At 43.4% G+C, this 17,530-nt stretch overlaps 1 protein-coding gene across 4 annotated transcripts in view; it reads right to left on the reverse strand.

Annotated features, from left to right (window-relative positions):
* Positions 1–1,332: 1,332 nt before the first annotated feature.
* MTMR10 (myotubularin related protein 10) overlaps positions 1,333–17,530 on the reverse strand; it is a 44,412-nt gene continuing 28,214 nt past the window's right edge. For 3 of the 4 annotated variants that reach the window (XM_033403012.2, XM_004278354.4, XM_033403013.2), the window contains 9 exons: positions 16,621–16,708; positions 16,451–16,539; positions 13,938–14,068; positions 12,752–12,821; positions 12,085–12,155; positions 8,200–8,369; positions 6,906–7,076; positions 5,482–5,664; positions 1,333–4,398 (listed from right to left, as the gene is read on the reverse strand). In XM_033403012.2, the coding sequence (XP_033258903.1) occupies positions 3,802–4,398; positions 5,482–5,664; positions 6,906–7,076; positions 8,200–8,369; positions 12,085–12,155; positions 12,752–12,821; positions 13,938–14,068; positions 16,451–16,539; positions 16,621–16,708 (1,570 nt within the window). In that variant the 3' untranslated portion in view covers positions 1,333–3,801. The remainder of the gene's footprint in view (positions 4,399–5,481; positions 5,665–6,905; positions 7,077–8,199; positions 8,370–12,084; positions 12,156–12,751; positions 12,822–13,937; positions 14,069–16,450; positions 16,540–16,620; positions 16,709–17,530) is intronic. The other variant, XR_004475997.2, reaches the window with a different exon arrangement.

The raw sequence follows: 17,530 nt of genomic DNA on the forward strand, positions 1-17,530 counted from the left end.
TCACTGTACAGTGTCTGTGTATCACAAACCTTGGTATTGGCTTCAGGACACTCACTGATTCCATAGAGCAGGTAATGAACTTTTAAAAAGGTCAAAACCTTGGTGGCCGTTTCAGGAGCTAGATGCATCTGACTTATAGGAAAGCTGGAACCCCCCACCCCCACCCCAAAAGGAGATGATTCACAGCTTTGTGTCTTTTATAAAAGGAGCATACACAATGTGTCTTTCTAAAAAGTATATTGGAAATGGAGATTCCTTAATTTATCTATGTTTTTCTATACTGCCCTTACACATTTGGCTGCTAAAATTCTTGTTCTATGATTATCCAAGAAGGGCATAAACAGATGAAACTCTGATTTCTTGAGGAATTAAGAAACAAATTCTCATTAACTTCCTTATTATTTCTGTCAGTGCTTGCTCTCGTTGGGCCTGTGTCACCAAAGGGAGGGACAGCTGTTATCAAAGGCAGTTGTCCCTTTTCGTCGTCCTCCTTGGGAACGTCCCTAACGACTAGAGGCAACTTCCTGTATACATTACAGATCTCATTTTATTGTGCTTTGCAGATACCGCGTTGTATAAATCGAAGGTCTGGGGCAGCCCTGTGTCGAGCGAGTCTATCAGCACCATTTTTCCAGCAGTATTTGCTCACTCCAGGTCTAGGGTCACATTTGGGTAATTCTCACAATATTTTAAACTTCTTCATCATCATTATATTTGTTATGGTATGACTTGCTGAAGGCTCAGATGGTGGTTAGTATATTTTAGCAGGACAGTATTTTAAAATACTTCAAGGTAAGAACACTTTTTTTAGACATAATGCTACTGCACATTTAAAAGACTACAGTATAGTGGAAATATAACTTTTATATGCACTGGAAAGCCAGCAAATTCACGTGACTTGCCTTATCGAGATCCTTGCTTTATTGTGGGGCTCTGGAACTGACCTGCGGTATCGCCAAGGTGTGCAGGTACAGGGCTGCCCGTCACTGTTGGAAGAGCCTTGGGCTGGGGAAGGTGGACGCAGGAAGGGGTTTATCAGAACGGTAGGCCAAGGCGTGGCGGGCCAGGCTCCTGCTCCCAGAGACTAGTTCCAAGACCTTCTTAAGGAAATGGTGCTCCCCAGCTTTTTAATTAATTAAATGGAAGGACACCCACATGGCCGTGACAACAGCCAGCTGTGCACTGAGGTTAGAAATGTTACCCATCTCTGCCTTGCTTTACAGCAGGCAGAGTGTCGGGTGGACGACACACAAGCACGGCTGAAGAAAACACCCTCGCTTCTTGATGCTCTGTGTTCTTGCAGGGGACTCGTATTGACAACGAAGGCAGTGATTCCTGTGGAAATTGTATTAGCAGTCAACACTTCCTTCACATTCACCACTGCTGAAAAGCAGGGTCTCTCACCTTCATGCACATCCTACTTTAACCCAAGTCATAGTCAATTTTAGGCACAAAGGTTTTCATTTTCTCTCAAGTTTTACTGCTTGAGGTTACTGCTACAGCAAGCAGATTTTGTTGAAGGACGCCTTGAGTACTTTTCACCCTCTGTTAGCACAGATTAATATACTTTCTTAAATAAAGTTAGAAATTTTTGGTTTTAAAACTGGTTTCCATCACAAAACAGTAAGACATGGTACACCTTTAAGTCCGATCCTAGCGAGTCCGGAGCTGCCTGACGCCTGTGTGGCCCTCTGTCAGCACAGGCTCCGTGTCCGCGTCCAGAACCACATTTGGACTCTGTCCCCACACGTCCTCCGTGCCAGGAGTGGTGCCAGGCAGCTCTGCAGGGGCCAGGACTCAAGGCTGTAATAGTTGTTTTTCATATTATGCACGATAAAACTGTAGCACAATAATCATTATATAACAACTGTTCAGCAAAAATAAAACAAAAAACTGTATTTTACTACATTTGATTATCATACAAAAATATGCACATTTTCTATTTTAAAACAGTATTAATAGTACCTAATCATTTTTAAACTTGCAAGTTAACCAAAAAAAAATTACTAAAAGGGTTAAAATAAATGTGAGAGGGAAGAAAGCTATAAAGAAGTAAATGCTCAACCCCAAAAAACGAACAAATTTAGAACAATTTGTAATAATAAAAAAGCAGCCTAATGAAAAAGGAAGAAGAATTATTACACTTCCAGTGGCAGGATATGCTGTGGGGTTTTCAGGGGACCGGAGCTGGTTTCTAATCAAGGACTTTAAAACGTTTAATGGCAACAGTGCTATTTATATAAACTAAGAAAGCCCTTACTTTCTAGACAAGTTGGCAAAACACTGGGCTTATCCACACAATGGATTTCCTAAGACTGCATAGGAACTTCTGTCCCTGTAAGTTCAGAGACATTATCCAACCATTTTTAAAAGGCAAATAATTCAAATAGAAACATCTATTTGTTACATATAAAGGTAAAACACACTGTTTTGAAAAAAATTGTTTTAAAAAAGGACATAAGCTAACTAGATACTTTACTATAAACGTGTTTTAAACTTAAGATGGCAGTTTCAGAAACTCTAAATAACAGCCACGTTGAAAACATCCATCTTTTACACAGAAGTCAGGGGTGTTGGGGAGGCTGTGACCAGCATGGCCACAGTAAGCTCCAGCTCTGGCCCACAGCTTTGGCTCGGCTCTTGTAACACAACCTGAAAACGGGAATTTGAGACGAGAGCACACCTCTGTCTGTGCCTCTGAACACCTGTCATGGGTTGGGTGGGGCGGGGTGCTCTCACCATTGTACAGTGGCAGTATTTTGAGAGAAGTCCGTAGTTAGGTTCCTGTCCTCCCTTCCTAAGCACTGTGCACTCAGGTGACCCGACTCAAGACCTCATCACTGACTTCCAAGGGAAAGTGCCCCGGGAGTGCTCCCCACTGGACTGTGACGGGGCCTCTACTTTGCGGGTGGGTGTCAGTGATGCTGCCGCCCCGACCTGGACCCTGCCTCAGACCCACCGTGTTCGGTGACTTTCAGAGGGATGTGTGCCTCTGGGGACTCCTGGCTGTCGGTACAATGCCGAGTGTGACCAGCCTCTTTCCAATGTGCAGTGGGACTTTGACACCCTAATTTAAAAAACAAATTGTTTTACTCTGTGTTCTTCATATCTTAATATTAATGTCAAAGGCACTTCTAAATTTAATTATCTATAGTAAATGCTTTTAAAGTCAACAGTGCATATCATTTTAAAGTTAGTCCTAAGGAAACTCATGATTTTAAAACACAGTGATCTACGGTCCCAAAGTCATCTAAAATAAATTACAGTGTGAGAACACACAACTCTCAGGTGAGCTCAACTAGAGATAATAGAAAGTGACCAGATAAATACACAAATACCTACTAACGCCCACTGGGGTTTACTGGATGCTCCTTGAAAATATACTAAACACTAATTTCTTAACTCTCCTGATGTCTGCTTCTCTGGGCTGCTAATCCAACTGAGGATCAGGGAACCTTTAGGAGGTGGTTGGAAAAATGGATGTAGACAAAACAAATGTCGCAGACAAAACCTGATTAGTTTGACCACAGTAATAAGATCATGGGAATGTCTGCCTGCAAATGATCGAAAAATGAGCCAGACCTAGAATGATAGAAAGAGGACATAAATAACAAAGTTATGCCTATCTTTTAAAAATATTGTGAAGGAAGCATAATTCAACATGTTTTAAAGTATTAGTGCAAATTTCAACTGTTATTCTTACGTATAGAACGATTAGAGCTTCAAACGCCTCGGCCGGCAGTTTTACTTCAGAGGAGAAGGTCTCTCACTCCCTCAGGATGTTCAGAAAGCCACTCCGCCTCAGTCTTCATTTGCTAGTGTCTCAGTAGATAACCATATTTTGGCCCCACTTAAAAACTTGCCTAGCGGTGTCCCTGAAATGCTCCGTCTGCACAGATTGCCCACTGGGGAAAAGGGGAACGAGGAGGAGAGGAAGTCCGGTGTCCCCGGGGCGTCGTGCGGGCCGCCAGCGCGGAAGTACACCCTGCTCTGGACCAGCTCAGGGCAGGGGGCTTCCGGGGGGCTGCCCTGGGGCTGCCGCAGCACCCTGCTCAGCACGTCCACCTCGTCCGCCAGCAGGGAGACCTTGTGGAAGGCCGTGATGAAGCCCCCGCGCTGGATCTGGGCCTCAGGGACCCAGCGGAAGTAGCAGAGTTTCCACAGTTTGATGTGCATTCCGGACAGAAGCGGCAGAATCACCCCGTGCAGGTCGGCAGGCTTGGAGAACCACTCTCGGAAGTACTGCTCCGCACCCCTGTCCTGGCTGTCGCTCTGCTCAGGGGGGTCTGGCTTTACTTTTAATATTAATGAATTTCTCCTGGGAAGTAACTCTTGGTCACTGATGATTCCATTCTTTAAGGAACTTGGCATTCCTCTTAGTGTGGAGCTGTAGCTTTTCTGTACAGAAGACAGATTTTAGCATTATTTTCCTGGAGATTCCCTTTTTAGAAAGACAGTAGAAGTGTAATGGTAAATATAAACTCGGTATTAGGAAAAACTGGTAGAATTTCAACCTAAAGAATGTTTTGTTCCTTCCCTGGTAATACTTATTCCAATCCTCCTCCACTGGAGTTTAACACTTTTAGGCCTTGATTCTGCCTAGGCTGTAGCCTGCATGGGGGTGGGGGGAGATATATCCTCTTCATTATAGGCAGACCTCAGAGATACAGTGGGTTCGGTTCTAGACACCGGAGTAAAGCGAGTATCGCAATAAAGCAAGTCACACGAAGTTTCTGGTTTCCCAGGGCATATGTAAGTTACGTTTCCAATATACTGTAATCTATTAAGTGTGCAATAGCATTATGTCTAAAAAAACTATGTACATACCTTAATTTAAGCACTTTATTGCTAAAAAATGTGAACCATCATCTGAGCTCTCAGTGAGTTATCTTTTTTCAATAGCAATGTCAAAGATCACTGATCAAAGATCACCATCACTAATAATAATGAAAAAACTTGAAGGATTGTGAGAATTACCAAAATGTGGCACAGAGACACAAAGTGAGCAAACGCTGCTGCAAAGATGGCACCGACGGACGAACTCAACGCGGGGTTTGCACAAACCTTCAATTTGTAAAAAATGCAGTATCTGCAAAGTGCAATAAAGCAAGTGCAGTAAAACAAGGTCTGCGTATAATTTGCTGAAGTGTGAGTTTCTAAGATTTCTGGTCAGAAAAAAGCTAGACCTGCTGATTCTAGAACAGGCTGAGCGGACGGGCTTCAGGAGCAGGGCCCTGGGTACAGGGCTGCAACTGCTGACTCTTGAGATGACGATCAGGGCTGTGTGGGCCTCAGACAGCAAGACAAAAAGTCGGGGTGGGGTCACCTGAGTGAGGAAGTGAATGACCCCTCCAAACCTACACTGGCAATGCTGTCAGGGGAAGTGACTGGACTTTTAATACTCTGTTCTGAAAAAGATGTTTTTGGTTATGTGTGAGCAAATACCAGGTTTTTTAGTGTTAGTGCATTTCTGTAACTTACCTTTGTCCGTTTAAAAGACTTCACAGAACCGTTTTGTACACAAGGCATGCTCTTTCCAATGTAAAAGGGGTTGTGGAAAAGGGTGCAATCCTTCGCTGTAAACTGAAGAGACCAGTCCCAAACTGAAGGGAATTTTAAACCCTTTTCATCACCCAATTGGATATTTTTGCTTATAGCAAATTCCTGCAAAATAAAATATTTGAACATTTGTGAAAAGATGCCAAACTAAGATTTTCTCATAGTAAATTCATTTCTGACGGTCATTCATCATCATACAAATGAACTTGTCTGAACTAAAGCGCCTCCAACCCCACTGGAGCAGCACGCTCCGCTTCCCGAGAACAGACATTCCTGGCGCCTCACACGGAGGAGCGCGTGGACCCCTGCACCGAGAGGGGAGCTGGGCCCCTGGGCAATGAGTGTGTTGGTGAGTATGACTCGTGAATGGAGTTCTCCCTGGTGCCACGGCCTGAATAAATCCATCTCCTTATGCATCCACACCCCCAATCCTGAACAACGCATTTCTTCAGGATGCTCCTCATGATGCTTCAGCTCACAGAGTGTCTGCTCCACTACTGATTTGATGGAGCAGTTTCATGGATGAGGAATCCAGGCTCAGCACCTTCCCAGACCCGGGCCTGAGGATCCCACAGCTCACTGTGAGGGCAGCCCCCCTTCCACCAAAGTCTTCCTGAAGGCCCACGAGAGCTGTCCTTTCTGTCTCCCTCAGTGGTCACTGCAGCATTTGTTGGCTATACTCATTGCTCCAAATGTGGGTGAGACAGAACTTGTGGTTCCGGAAGGTTCCACCAGGGGCAACCAGAAGCTATAGATAGTTTCAAGTTTGGCTTGAGACCCTCCTTACTCATGGTTCTTCCTCTCAGTCAAGGAATTGGGACTAGAAACCAATGGTCCTAACGTAAAGGTGACTGCCACGCGGCATGAGGGTCTAAGCACATCCAGTAAGCAGCGCCCTGAGAGAACCACAGTCTCACGTCACGCCTACATTTCCTCTCTCAAATTCTTCTCCACAGGACTCTTGAAGAAAAATAATTTGCTTTGTACAACTTTTATTCTGCTGACCTAGGAAACAAATGTCCTCAAACAGGATCTTATCCATTACCCATTCAGACAGCCCAAATGTGAAAATATAAATACAAAAGCATGACATTTACAGCAGTTAAAACGATTTACATCTTTCAGTTGGCTTATTATGAACAATAAACATCAGAGAGAAATACATAAAATGCTCACTGATAAAAATGAAACAAGTTCAAGTTCCTGGATTTTTAACCATCTATAAATAATTCCTTCAGAAATGACCGCATAAAATGGTAGCTAAGACAGTTTAAACACACAGCTGATTGTACTTCAATGCTATCTCAATAAAGCAGTTCACCCTGGCCACGGCGGGCGCCACTCACCGAGCTCTGCTGCACGCGCTGGTGCGGGGAGTTGAAGAGAAAGGTGCCGAACAGGGCCACACGGGTGCTGTCGTGCAGCACCGCCAGGTAGGTCTCGGAGAACTCGAAAGCCGCTGGGCACTGCTCCTGCAGCTGCCACGTGGCGTCCAGGAACAGCAGGAACACGGGAGCCTGGTGGACACACGTTGAAACGGGATTACTCAATGCTGCCCTTCAGTGTTCACATCTATTTCCAAACCTCTTGCTGATATGAAGGAAGAGATTAATAAGAAAACAGCGAGGCCTGAGCACTTGGCTCCGAAGCTGATCGAAGGGGACGTGAGCACATCAGACGGCCATGTCTAACCTAAGAACTAGGCTGGTCTGAGACACATCATCACAGCCCTCCTCTGCCCACCAAGTCCACCAAGCTGAAGTGGCAAAGTCAACAGACGGGCAGGGTGTGGCCATGTGAATGGGGGACAGTGAAATACTTGTTTCACGTGTTCCAGCTGATCCTGGAAACAATTCTTTAGAATGTTTAAAACAAAACAAAAAACCACAAAACCCCAAGACCAAGAAACAACTCTTTGGTGGACCCTGCAGACTCAGCGTCCGGAAACCTTCTCGGAGTTTCAGAAAACAGCTGGCGTGGCCTCGGGGTCACGTGGTGCACCCCCAAGTACAGCAGCTTACAACAGCCACTGTGACAGCTACTGCCTCCTGCCCAGTGCTTCCCCGAGTCCTAGCGTTTCAGAAGTGAAGCATTCACTGTTGAGGTTTCCTCAGATGACAGAGACTGTTTTACATGAGACAGCACGAGTCAAAGTGTGCTCTCGGGAGCCACCCTGACCACAAGACACCTGCAGGGCCTGTCACAGCTCCACTAGGACCCCATGCAGCCACCAACCCCGTAGCTCTTACAAAGATGCCCCCTCAACTTGCCATTCTTAACGTACGTGCCCCATTTTAAGAAACTATGATATTCCAAAGCTGATTTTTCAAAATATCTAACATGCTCGTTGTCTGCTTGCAGAAGAGTTAATGCAGCATTTCTTCAAGCAGTTTTCAACTTAGAGAAATTCAACAGGCAACTTTTAAAGAGTTTTATCTATATAGTTATGAGAATCTTCATAAGTACCTCAACTTGGACTCTAATCCATGAGTCAGTCTTGGCCCAAGAAGCTAAGATGTACTGAAGGCAATATTTAAAAAGTCTCCTCATCTCTTTACGGATGGAGCATCTCTTCATATAACGAAAGGTTTTATCCTGTGCACACTGAAGGACTGATAATAGGCATGAAGGTTTTGTTACCTCTTTCTCCGATCTCTTTAAGTGGTTGCATCTGTCCAGGAATGGATATCCTGCCATGACCCACTCTTTCTGTATCAGACTCTGAAATCCAGTGATTGTCCTAAAATAGGGATCCAGCATCACTTGAACAAGAGAAGCTACAATACAGCTCAAGTCTCTTCCCTCCTCCTCTGTCAATAAGATGGAAAGAAAATGATTAGTAGGTAGAAAAATGCTAAGAGAGAAAGGAAGGAGAAGCAAAGTATATACTTCAGTGTTCTGTGCCTGGGCGGCCTTCAAAATCACCCATGTTAGGAAATTTTATTCAGGCCCAGCCACTCTAAAACATTATAAACTTTTAGATTTAGATCAAGATTTAGATCAACTAAAGTAATGTTTAATGAGGAGGTGGCTTTTTATATTTGAATGTTTTCTAGATAATTAGAAGCATCTCTCTCACACTTTTTACATTTACATGATTTGTGGTAGAAATCTTTCCAGAGCCCATTCTATTTCTGTGCCAAGGATATTAAATATCATGCAGTCTTTCTACTGACAGCTTCATATGGTGACTCACGGGTGAATGAGAGAAATGGAACTGTCCACCACCATCCAAAATGGTGGCAAATATTTCCCTTGCGTCTTTTGTAGCTGGTGTTCTTTTTAATGAGGCCAGTAATTCTCTGATATCAAAGCCAGTCAAAGAAATCAGAAGAAAACTATCAAATAATATCCCTTATGATTAGATGTAAAAGTCATCAACAAGTATAAGCAAGCCAAATTATCTCAGGAATGCAAGAATTTATCCTAAGAATGCAACGTTGGTTTAACATCTAACACACCGTAATAAAAAAATAAAGGACAAAAATAACACAATCATCTCATTAGATGAATAAAAAGCATCTGTGTGATGAAAATCCAACATTCATTCTGGATAAAAACTCTTAGCAAACTAGGAATAGAAGGGAATATCAACCCGATAAGAGGAATCTACAAAAACCTACAACTAACATCATTCTTATTAGTGAAAGCCTGGATGCTTTCCTCCTAAGATGGGCAACAAGACAAGGACGTTTGCTCTTGTCACTTCTACTGCACATTGTCCTGGAAACTTACACAGGGAAGTTAGGCAGGAAAAAGAAATCAAAGGCATCCAGATTGGAGAGGAAAAAGCAATAACTGTGTCTGCAGACAACACGTGTATGTACGGAAAAAAAATCCTAAAGAATCCACAAACGACTACTAGAACTAATGAATGAGTTTAGTTAAGGTTGCAGGAATTCTATACACAATCACAAGGAGTACACAAAAAACCTGAAAATGAAATTAAGAAAACAACTGTATTCACAATAGCATCAAAAGGAAAATACTTACAGGGAGATTTAACAAAATAAGTGCCAGAGTTGTACACTGAAAACTTATAAAACATTGCTGACATGACGTGAGAGAAAACCCAAATAAATGGAGATATTCATTTCATGGATTGGCAGACTGAATACTGTTAAGATGGCATTCTCCCCAATCTACAGGTTCAACATATTCCTATCAAAATCCCAATAGGATTTTTTGCTGATCCTACAAGTTATACAGAAATGCAAAGGACCTAGAATTAGCAAAACAATTTGAAAACAAAGTTGGAGGACTTACATGTCCTAATTTCAAAACATACTCTAAAGCTACAGCACTCAAGATAATGTGGTACTGGCGTACGGACAGACATACAGATTAATGGAATAAAACTGAGAGTCCAAAAATAAAGAGCCGGTCAGCAGACCTTTGCCAAGGCATGTCAATAGAGAAAGAACAGTCTTTTCAATAAATGCTGCTGGGACAATGCAATAAACACACATGCAAAAAAAATGAATATTGACCTTTACCTCACATCATACACAAAAATTCATTCAAAGTGAATCATAGGCCTAAATGTAAGAGCTAAAACTATAAAATGTTTACAGAATAATACATGGGAGAAAGTCTTCATAACCTTGAATTAGGCAAAGAGTTCTTACATATAACACCAAAGACATGATTCATAAAAGAAAAAATGGATAAATTGGACTTCATCAAAATTTCAAAATTTGTGCTTCAAAAGTCATCAAGAAAGTGAAAAGATAAACCACAGACTAGGAGAAAATATTTGCAAATCTTATAAAGATACAAAGAACCTGTATCTAGAATTGTAAAGAATTCTTTGAACTCAATAATAAAACAACCTAACTGAAGAATAGACAAAAGATTTGGTATTTCACCAAAGTCAATACACGAACGGCCAGTCAGCACATGGTATGCATTAGGGAAATGCACATAAAAATTGCAATGAACTCCCACTTCACACTTACTAGAATGACGGCACTCCTAACAGTACACGATGAAGTGCAGAAACAAACCCTCACACACTGCTGAGGGGAAGGGGAATTGGGTACAGTCACTTTAGAACACACTTCGGCAGTTTCTTACAAAGCTGAACATAAACGTACCATATAACTCAACAGTTCTACTTCTAGGTATCTACCCAAAATAAAGAAAAACAGATGTCCCCACAAAGACGTTTATGTGAATGTTAAAAGCAGCATAATTCATAACAGCCAGAAAGTGGAAGCAATCCAAATGTCCACCAACAAGTAAATGGATAAATAAAATGTGGTATTTACAACAATGGTATACTACTCAGAAATAAAAAGGAGCAAACTGCTGAGACATGCTACGTGAACGAGCTTCAAAAACATGTATGTGAAATGAAAGAAGCCAGAGGCAAAAGACCACATACTACATGATTCCATTTATATGAAACTTCCAGAAAAAGCAAATCTAGAGAGACAGAAAGCAGATTAGTGGTTGCCTGGGGTTGGGACACAAGGAATCTTTTCGGGGTGATGGAAAATTTCTAAAACTGGACTCCGTTTACTAAAAAGTATTGAATTGCACATTCAGAACAGGTGCATTTTATAGTATGTACACTATACCTCAATAAACTGTTTAGAAAACACATTCTAAAATAAAGTGTTAGTAAAGTGCAGGCTCAGTATCTCTTCTGAGGTATTTTACATGGCAACAAATGCATGAAGAAGTGTGCTAAGTAGCGTCTTGGAACGGATGAGAACACCACTGGCTGCGAGAGGTGCGGGTTCTCAATGGCTGGCTCTCCATGCGTCTGTGAATTACATATGCGCTGCCGGCATGAGCTAAGGATTACTGGAAACAGTGACTTACTCTTCTTCTTTTCCCCCTAAGCCTTGTCACTTTACTTTGTTAAAGTCAGTTGAATTTGACAGTTGGTAAAAATACTTCTGTAAGCTTCAGTAGCACAGCATATTCATGAACTATGCATGAATGTATTATAAAATCAGGTAGCTTGTGGTTTATTAAACTTTATCCGGAAGCTTAAAAATGATATTAGCTGTAAAGTTATTTAATATACAATTATTCTTTGCTTAACTGAAAGATTTTTTTTTTTATTGCCATCTACTCCTACCAAACACTAGACAAAATTCACATTGCTGGCTACTCAGTTCAGTCCATTTCGTGATACCAAACTGTTTCTTTAAAGTCACAATCTAGCATGAGCCAGAGGCATTTCAACTAAAATTTGTATGAATCAGAAAGATAGCAAGATTAGAGAGAAAGGATGCTCCGCCGAGATTAACACTCTGTCTGAATCCAGTGAGGGATGTGACCCACCCTTGCCATAATACAGGAAGGCAGATTTAACACAGGGCAAAGACTCTGACTCCTTTCTGTTCTGTCTGAGGTCTTTGTGCCGCTGTTTAATAATGTGCGGGATCTGTAGTGTATCTATCTGGTGGCATGCAGTAAGTAGGAGATGGCTAAGATGCATGTAATTACTTGGGTGTGGATCTCCAGTCAAGATGGCTGGCCGGGGGACCAGTGTTGTCAGTAATGAATTACCTTGTAAGACTACAGACAGACGCTTGCTTTCCAGCATATACACAAGTTCTGCTGAATGTTTAAGGAATGCCCTGGAAAGAGAAATGGAAAAATACTGTTAAAAACCAAATTTCCACCACGAATATATTTTTTAAAGTACGTGAAGTCAAGCAAATCTGATCTTTCACGATACATGTTTATATTCTCTATAACCTTTTGGAATTTCTTCAGTATTTATACGATTCATCAACAGAGTACAGTCTGATTTTTATATCAGGGAAATTCATTAACCTTTGTTGATTTACATAACATTCTTGACATCACCAAACTATAGAGACGGGGAAGAGATCAGTGGTTCCCAGGGGACGGGGATGGAAATGCTGGGGCTGGGGGTGGGAGCCTTGGTGACGGAGCAGCTCTGCATCCTGCCTGTGCTGGTGGTCACGTGAATCTACACACGGTAAAACTGCACAGAAACACACATGAGAGCACGTATAAACTGGGGAGACTGGATAAGAACTGTAGTTTGTACTACTGTCCGTTTCCCGGTTTGATAACCATAGTCTACTTATGTAAGCCGTTGCCACCGGGGGGCTGGTGAGGAGTGCATGGCTCTGTAATACTTTTGCACCTCCTGTGACTTGATAATTATTTCAAAATAAGAGAAAAGGAAAGCAATTGTACACACCTTACATATTCTAACCACCGTGTATTTTCCAGTGAAGACAGCCATTTCTCTTCAGTTTCTTCAAATGGTTCTGTAATTAATATAATGATACATATATAATTATACACACACACATATATACAGGCATGTAACACTTTCAGGCTTAAGCTTAAGCTTATTTTTCATGATCAAATTGAGAGCTAGGTGATACATCAGTTTTTAACATTTAAAAGTTGGCTTTAAGAAAGTGTTACGCCTTTGCATTTAGTCATAAAAACATTTAAGAAGGCACGTCACAATTCTATAAGAAACAAAACAAAGCGTTCCCCAGACCTCCATCTCCTTCCCTGTGGCTCTCCCAGGGAAAGCTTGGAGAGTCTGCCGGCCTCCGCCCCCTAAGCAAGTGCTTAGGTGACCCCGGCCCCCTCCTCAGCTTCCTCACTGTAGGCCTGCCCCTCCCTCCCTCCCTGCTGCCAGCGCCCGGTTCTCATGTCCTTGGTGGCTGACCCCTGCAGGAAACGGGGCAGCTTCCTGGTGGGGCCTGTCCTGGCCTGTCTCGAGGTGCCCCTCGCCTCACGCTTCAGCCACATGCTGCTCACGGGACGGCTGAAAGACACAGTCACTGTGTTTCTTAAGCACACCCCCTCCCAGCTCTCCTTCCAAGCCGGCGCCACTCCTGCCGCCTGGTGACAAGGGGCTCTCTCTCTGTGCACACTTCACACCAAAGGTGCTTTCAAGTGAGTCATCCCTCCAGGGTACATCGAAAGCACCCCATAAGCATCTGCTCTAACAGACATATGGGAACTCTGAGGCTGCACAGATTATAACATGGCTCTGTTTGAAATTCATGTCAAGTCACGTATCTCAAAATATAACTGAATACATTAAGGTCTTCGTAAGTTTGTCTGTGAGGTAGTAGGCTGTTCTACTGAGCAGACACTTTTACAGAAGCATCCTACCAGACCTTTCATGATCTGAAAGTGACTTAATTGGTACACTTTTCCTACAAAACTAAAAGCAGCTTAAACTTCATTTTCTAAGAGCTCCTGACATTCTCATACAATAGTAATTTGTACAAATATTTCAACGAGCCTCTACTTAAATATATACCTATTTCTAAATTTTTAAGTAATGTCACTTTTCCTGACATGCCTCATATAATCACCCATTCATTATTTACATATATATAAAATAGAAATGAAGTTACCATTAACACACAGTTGCTTAAGTTTTACAAAAGCCGTCTGTATTTCTTGGATATTGGGCAAGGTTTTATCCAAATCTGATTTGTAGACATCACTCCTCTGCGGATGACTTTTAGTTATGGCATTACAAATCCTAATAAAGACAAAATCCTTGAGTCACTACTCATTCATGTATTCAAAACATATTTTTTGAGTGCTTGCTGTGAGCCCAGGCACTGCTCTGAGGGCTGGGGACAGAGAGAGGGACATGCAGTCTGTGCTCTTGGTGGGGGGAGGGGGATAGAGGAGAGACGACAGGCCGTGGTGAACGCTGAGGGTGATGGAACAGAGTGGATGCAGGTTAGCTCGGGTCACGTGGTGAGAAAACGCTCCTCCGTGACGATGATACCGGAGCTGAAGCCCAAATGGCCAGGAGCTGTGCAAAGACGGGGGACAGTGTTCCAGGCAGAGGAGCTGCTAGTGCAAAGATCCTGTGGTAGAACAGAAGCCTGGCTGTTGGAGAAACCTAGCGAGGGCCAGTGGGGCGATGGTGACGTGTCTGAGGGAAAAAGGGTGGAGATGAGGTTGGACAACAAAGAGAATCTGTCCTAGTTACAAAGAATAGAATAGCTGAAAAAACAAAGGGAATTAAAGTTATTCTTCGCTTAAGTTAAATAATTAAAACTGCCACCGGTTCTAAGGTTTTCTAGTTAACAGTGTTGCAGCCTTGCCTTTCATAGCAACACTCCTGACGGAGCTCTTAATCAGCGACATGTCCACAAGGCAGGACAAGGTAGGACAGAATGGACATTAATCACTAATGTGATTAAAGCGAAATTTAAATCCACGAGAGAATACGGACCTGTGGGGCTGCAGTCACCCTCTCCAGAAAACTGAAGGGTCATTTGAGGGTCACTTGATAGTTACTTGCTTCAGCAAATGTGGCTGTCAGTTATGGCACTGTGGAAAAAACGGACGACCTGGCTGTCCCAATAACAGACTGTGATACACAATTTCTGAGGCTCTCTGAGCCTGTTTTCTAAGATCTTTTCCTTTGTTCCTCATTTATTGGACAAGTATTGAATAAATATTCAATTGCAGGTATTTCCTGGGTGCTGAATATAGCTGAACAATGGTGTGCAAAACAGACACAGTTCTGTCACCTCACGGTCGCGTAAGGACAGGCAGTAATCAAACTGTAACACACATGTACAATGAGAAACCAAAATAAGTGTTAAGAAGAAAATTATAGTGATATAGCGAATGTGTAACTTGAGGCCAGATCTAATTTGGGAGACAGGGGAAGGCTTATCTTAAGGAAGTGATGTCTGAATGCAGGTGCAGAAAACGAGCGAGTACCAAGCGATGGGTGTGTGTGTGTGTGTGTGTGTGGCAGGGTGTGTGTGTGTGGCAGGGTGTGTGTGTGTGGTTGTGTGTGTGCGGAGTGCTCATTGACTAGCATGAAGAAGGTGGTCCAGGAGGAGGGGGCAGCACAGCCAAAAGTCAGGAGATACCAAAGACCAGCAAAACCCCAGGGCGGCCGGAGCCCAGAAGGGACAGGGCATGGTCCTGGATGAGACACGGGAGGAAGGATGAGGCCCCTCCAACACACTGGCAGAGGTGGAGCTGGGGTGGAAGGAGAGGGGTAAGGTTTCTGAAAAGTGAAGGACAGAATCTGACGACGGACTGGACGTGAAGGGAAGTGAAAGACAGGCATCAGGATGACTCCTCGGTTCCTGAGAGCAGGCTGGGGTTGGGGTGGGGGCAGGGGGTGCGTGGTGCCCACATACTTGAGTTTGGTTTTGAACATGAATTTAAAGGGACTTTGAGACCTCCACGTGGAAAGTGTCAACTTAGGTTGGAGATATAAATCTGACAGTCACTAAAGCCACTGATGCAGATGAACTTCTTTCAGAAGGGAATATGGAATGGGAAGGGGAGGTGGCCTGAGACAAGCTCTGTCGTGCCTGGAGACAGGAGGACGGGCTGGCAGGGGCATGGAGTGCAGCGGGGACGAGGAGCTTCAGGAGATGGAGGGGGGCAGAAGCCGGGGCCCGGGGAGAGCCTGGCCAACAGTGGTGCCCACTGTGTGAGGACGCCTGAGAAAGGCCTCCTGCTTCACCAACACGGAGGTCACTGGGGACTTCGGCAGATGACGACAAACTTGCTCACGGTAGCCAATTACACCACTTTTAGTTATCGTGACTTGGCAGACCTAGGACACGTTGAACTACACGAAAAATCTGATTTGTCCTCAAGTGTCTCAACTGGAAATCACTGCACTTTGAAAGTTCATTAGAAGCAACATTATAGAAAAGTGTCAGCAACGTAAGACCTTCAAGTGTCTTATAAGCCAAAGTATTAAATTACATTTAATATAACTTAAATGTTAATTTTAATATATTCAATTTTCTCCACAGTAATTCTTGTATGGAACACACAGTGCTTCCCAGCTATCTTTAGCTAGTCAGGAGGTTACTGTACTTCGCTATGACAACGAAAGATGCCCAAGTACCAAGGATTGTCTCCCGCTCACCTCTGGTCGATCTTCCTCTGCTGCAGCATGTCTTTTATGAGGGCCGTGCGCACAAGAGCACTGCCATTCGAGTGGCTCCAGCACCAGAACTAGGAGAAAAGTAAAGCCTTTACTTAACTGGGTGGAAAAATGGACAATAGTATTAATGAAATCCAACAGATATCACTTACTGGCATCCTTCTTCCAACAAAAGAATGGGAGAAGATCTTTAGATCTTGGTCTGCTAAAGAACTTGGCACTACAAAGTACTCTGGAAGGCTGGAGAGGAAAACACGAATCGTAATGTAAGAGCCTGTGCTTCAGGCAGGATAAGCGTGCTCTGCAGACCCCACATTTAATTAACGTGCACCCTACTCAGTGGCCGTGCAGTGGGCACCGTGGGTGCCACTGATGAGCCTAGACATCTCAGTCTAAAACACGTGCGAGGTGCTCAATTAACACAGTCGTTATACTCATAGCAGGGGAACAATCCAAAGGAAGCATCTGAAATATTTTCCAGAATGACTATTAATCAAACATATGCAATTTCTGAAAAACATGTCCATCATCGTTCTCTCGACAGGCTATGGGTAGGAGATACCAGGCACACCACACCAAACCAAACCAAGCCCACAAATCTCCCGAGAAGCTTCCACCCCCTTCTCATCTCCTCCTTCTCTGTTTCCCATCTCCCAAAGGCAGGTGGACTCCGGGATGTGGGTTAGAGAGCGGTTACTACCAGGCAAGCTCACTGCACCTGAAGACATCTCTTTTCCTTCCTCTGCTCACACGGCCAGGTAGGGGACAGAGGCAGGCCCTGTCACAGGCTTCTCAACACATAATGCACGCTGGCCACAAAGTTCAAATTCAAGGGGAGGCAGAGGAAGACTCAAGCCGTGTGCTCCCAAGCCCCTTCCTCAGCACTGCACTCCTAGAAGGTCCTCGTACTTTGTTCACAACACTGCTTATCTGAAAAAACTAAGGAGGACCTGAATGACATTAAAACAAAACATCCCCCAAATCTGAATACTAAACAATATTAAACAAGTAAAAAATTAAAAAACAATTTTCTGGTCACTTTTGGAGGATTCTAGGAAACAG

Source organism: Orcinus orca, chromosome 2 (assembly GCF_937001465.1).
Source record: "Orcinus orca chromosome 2, mOrcOrc1.1, whole genome shotgun sequence".
Taxonomy (NCBI): Eukaryota; Metazoa; Chordata; class Mammalia; order Artiodactyla; family Delphinidae; genus Orcinus; species Orcinus orca.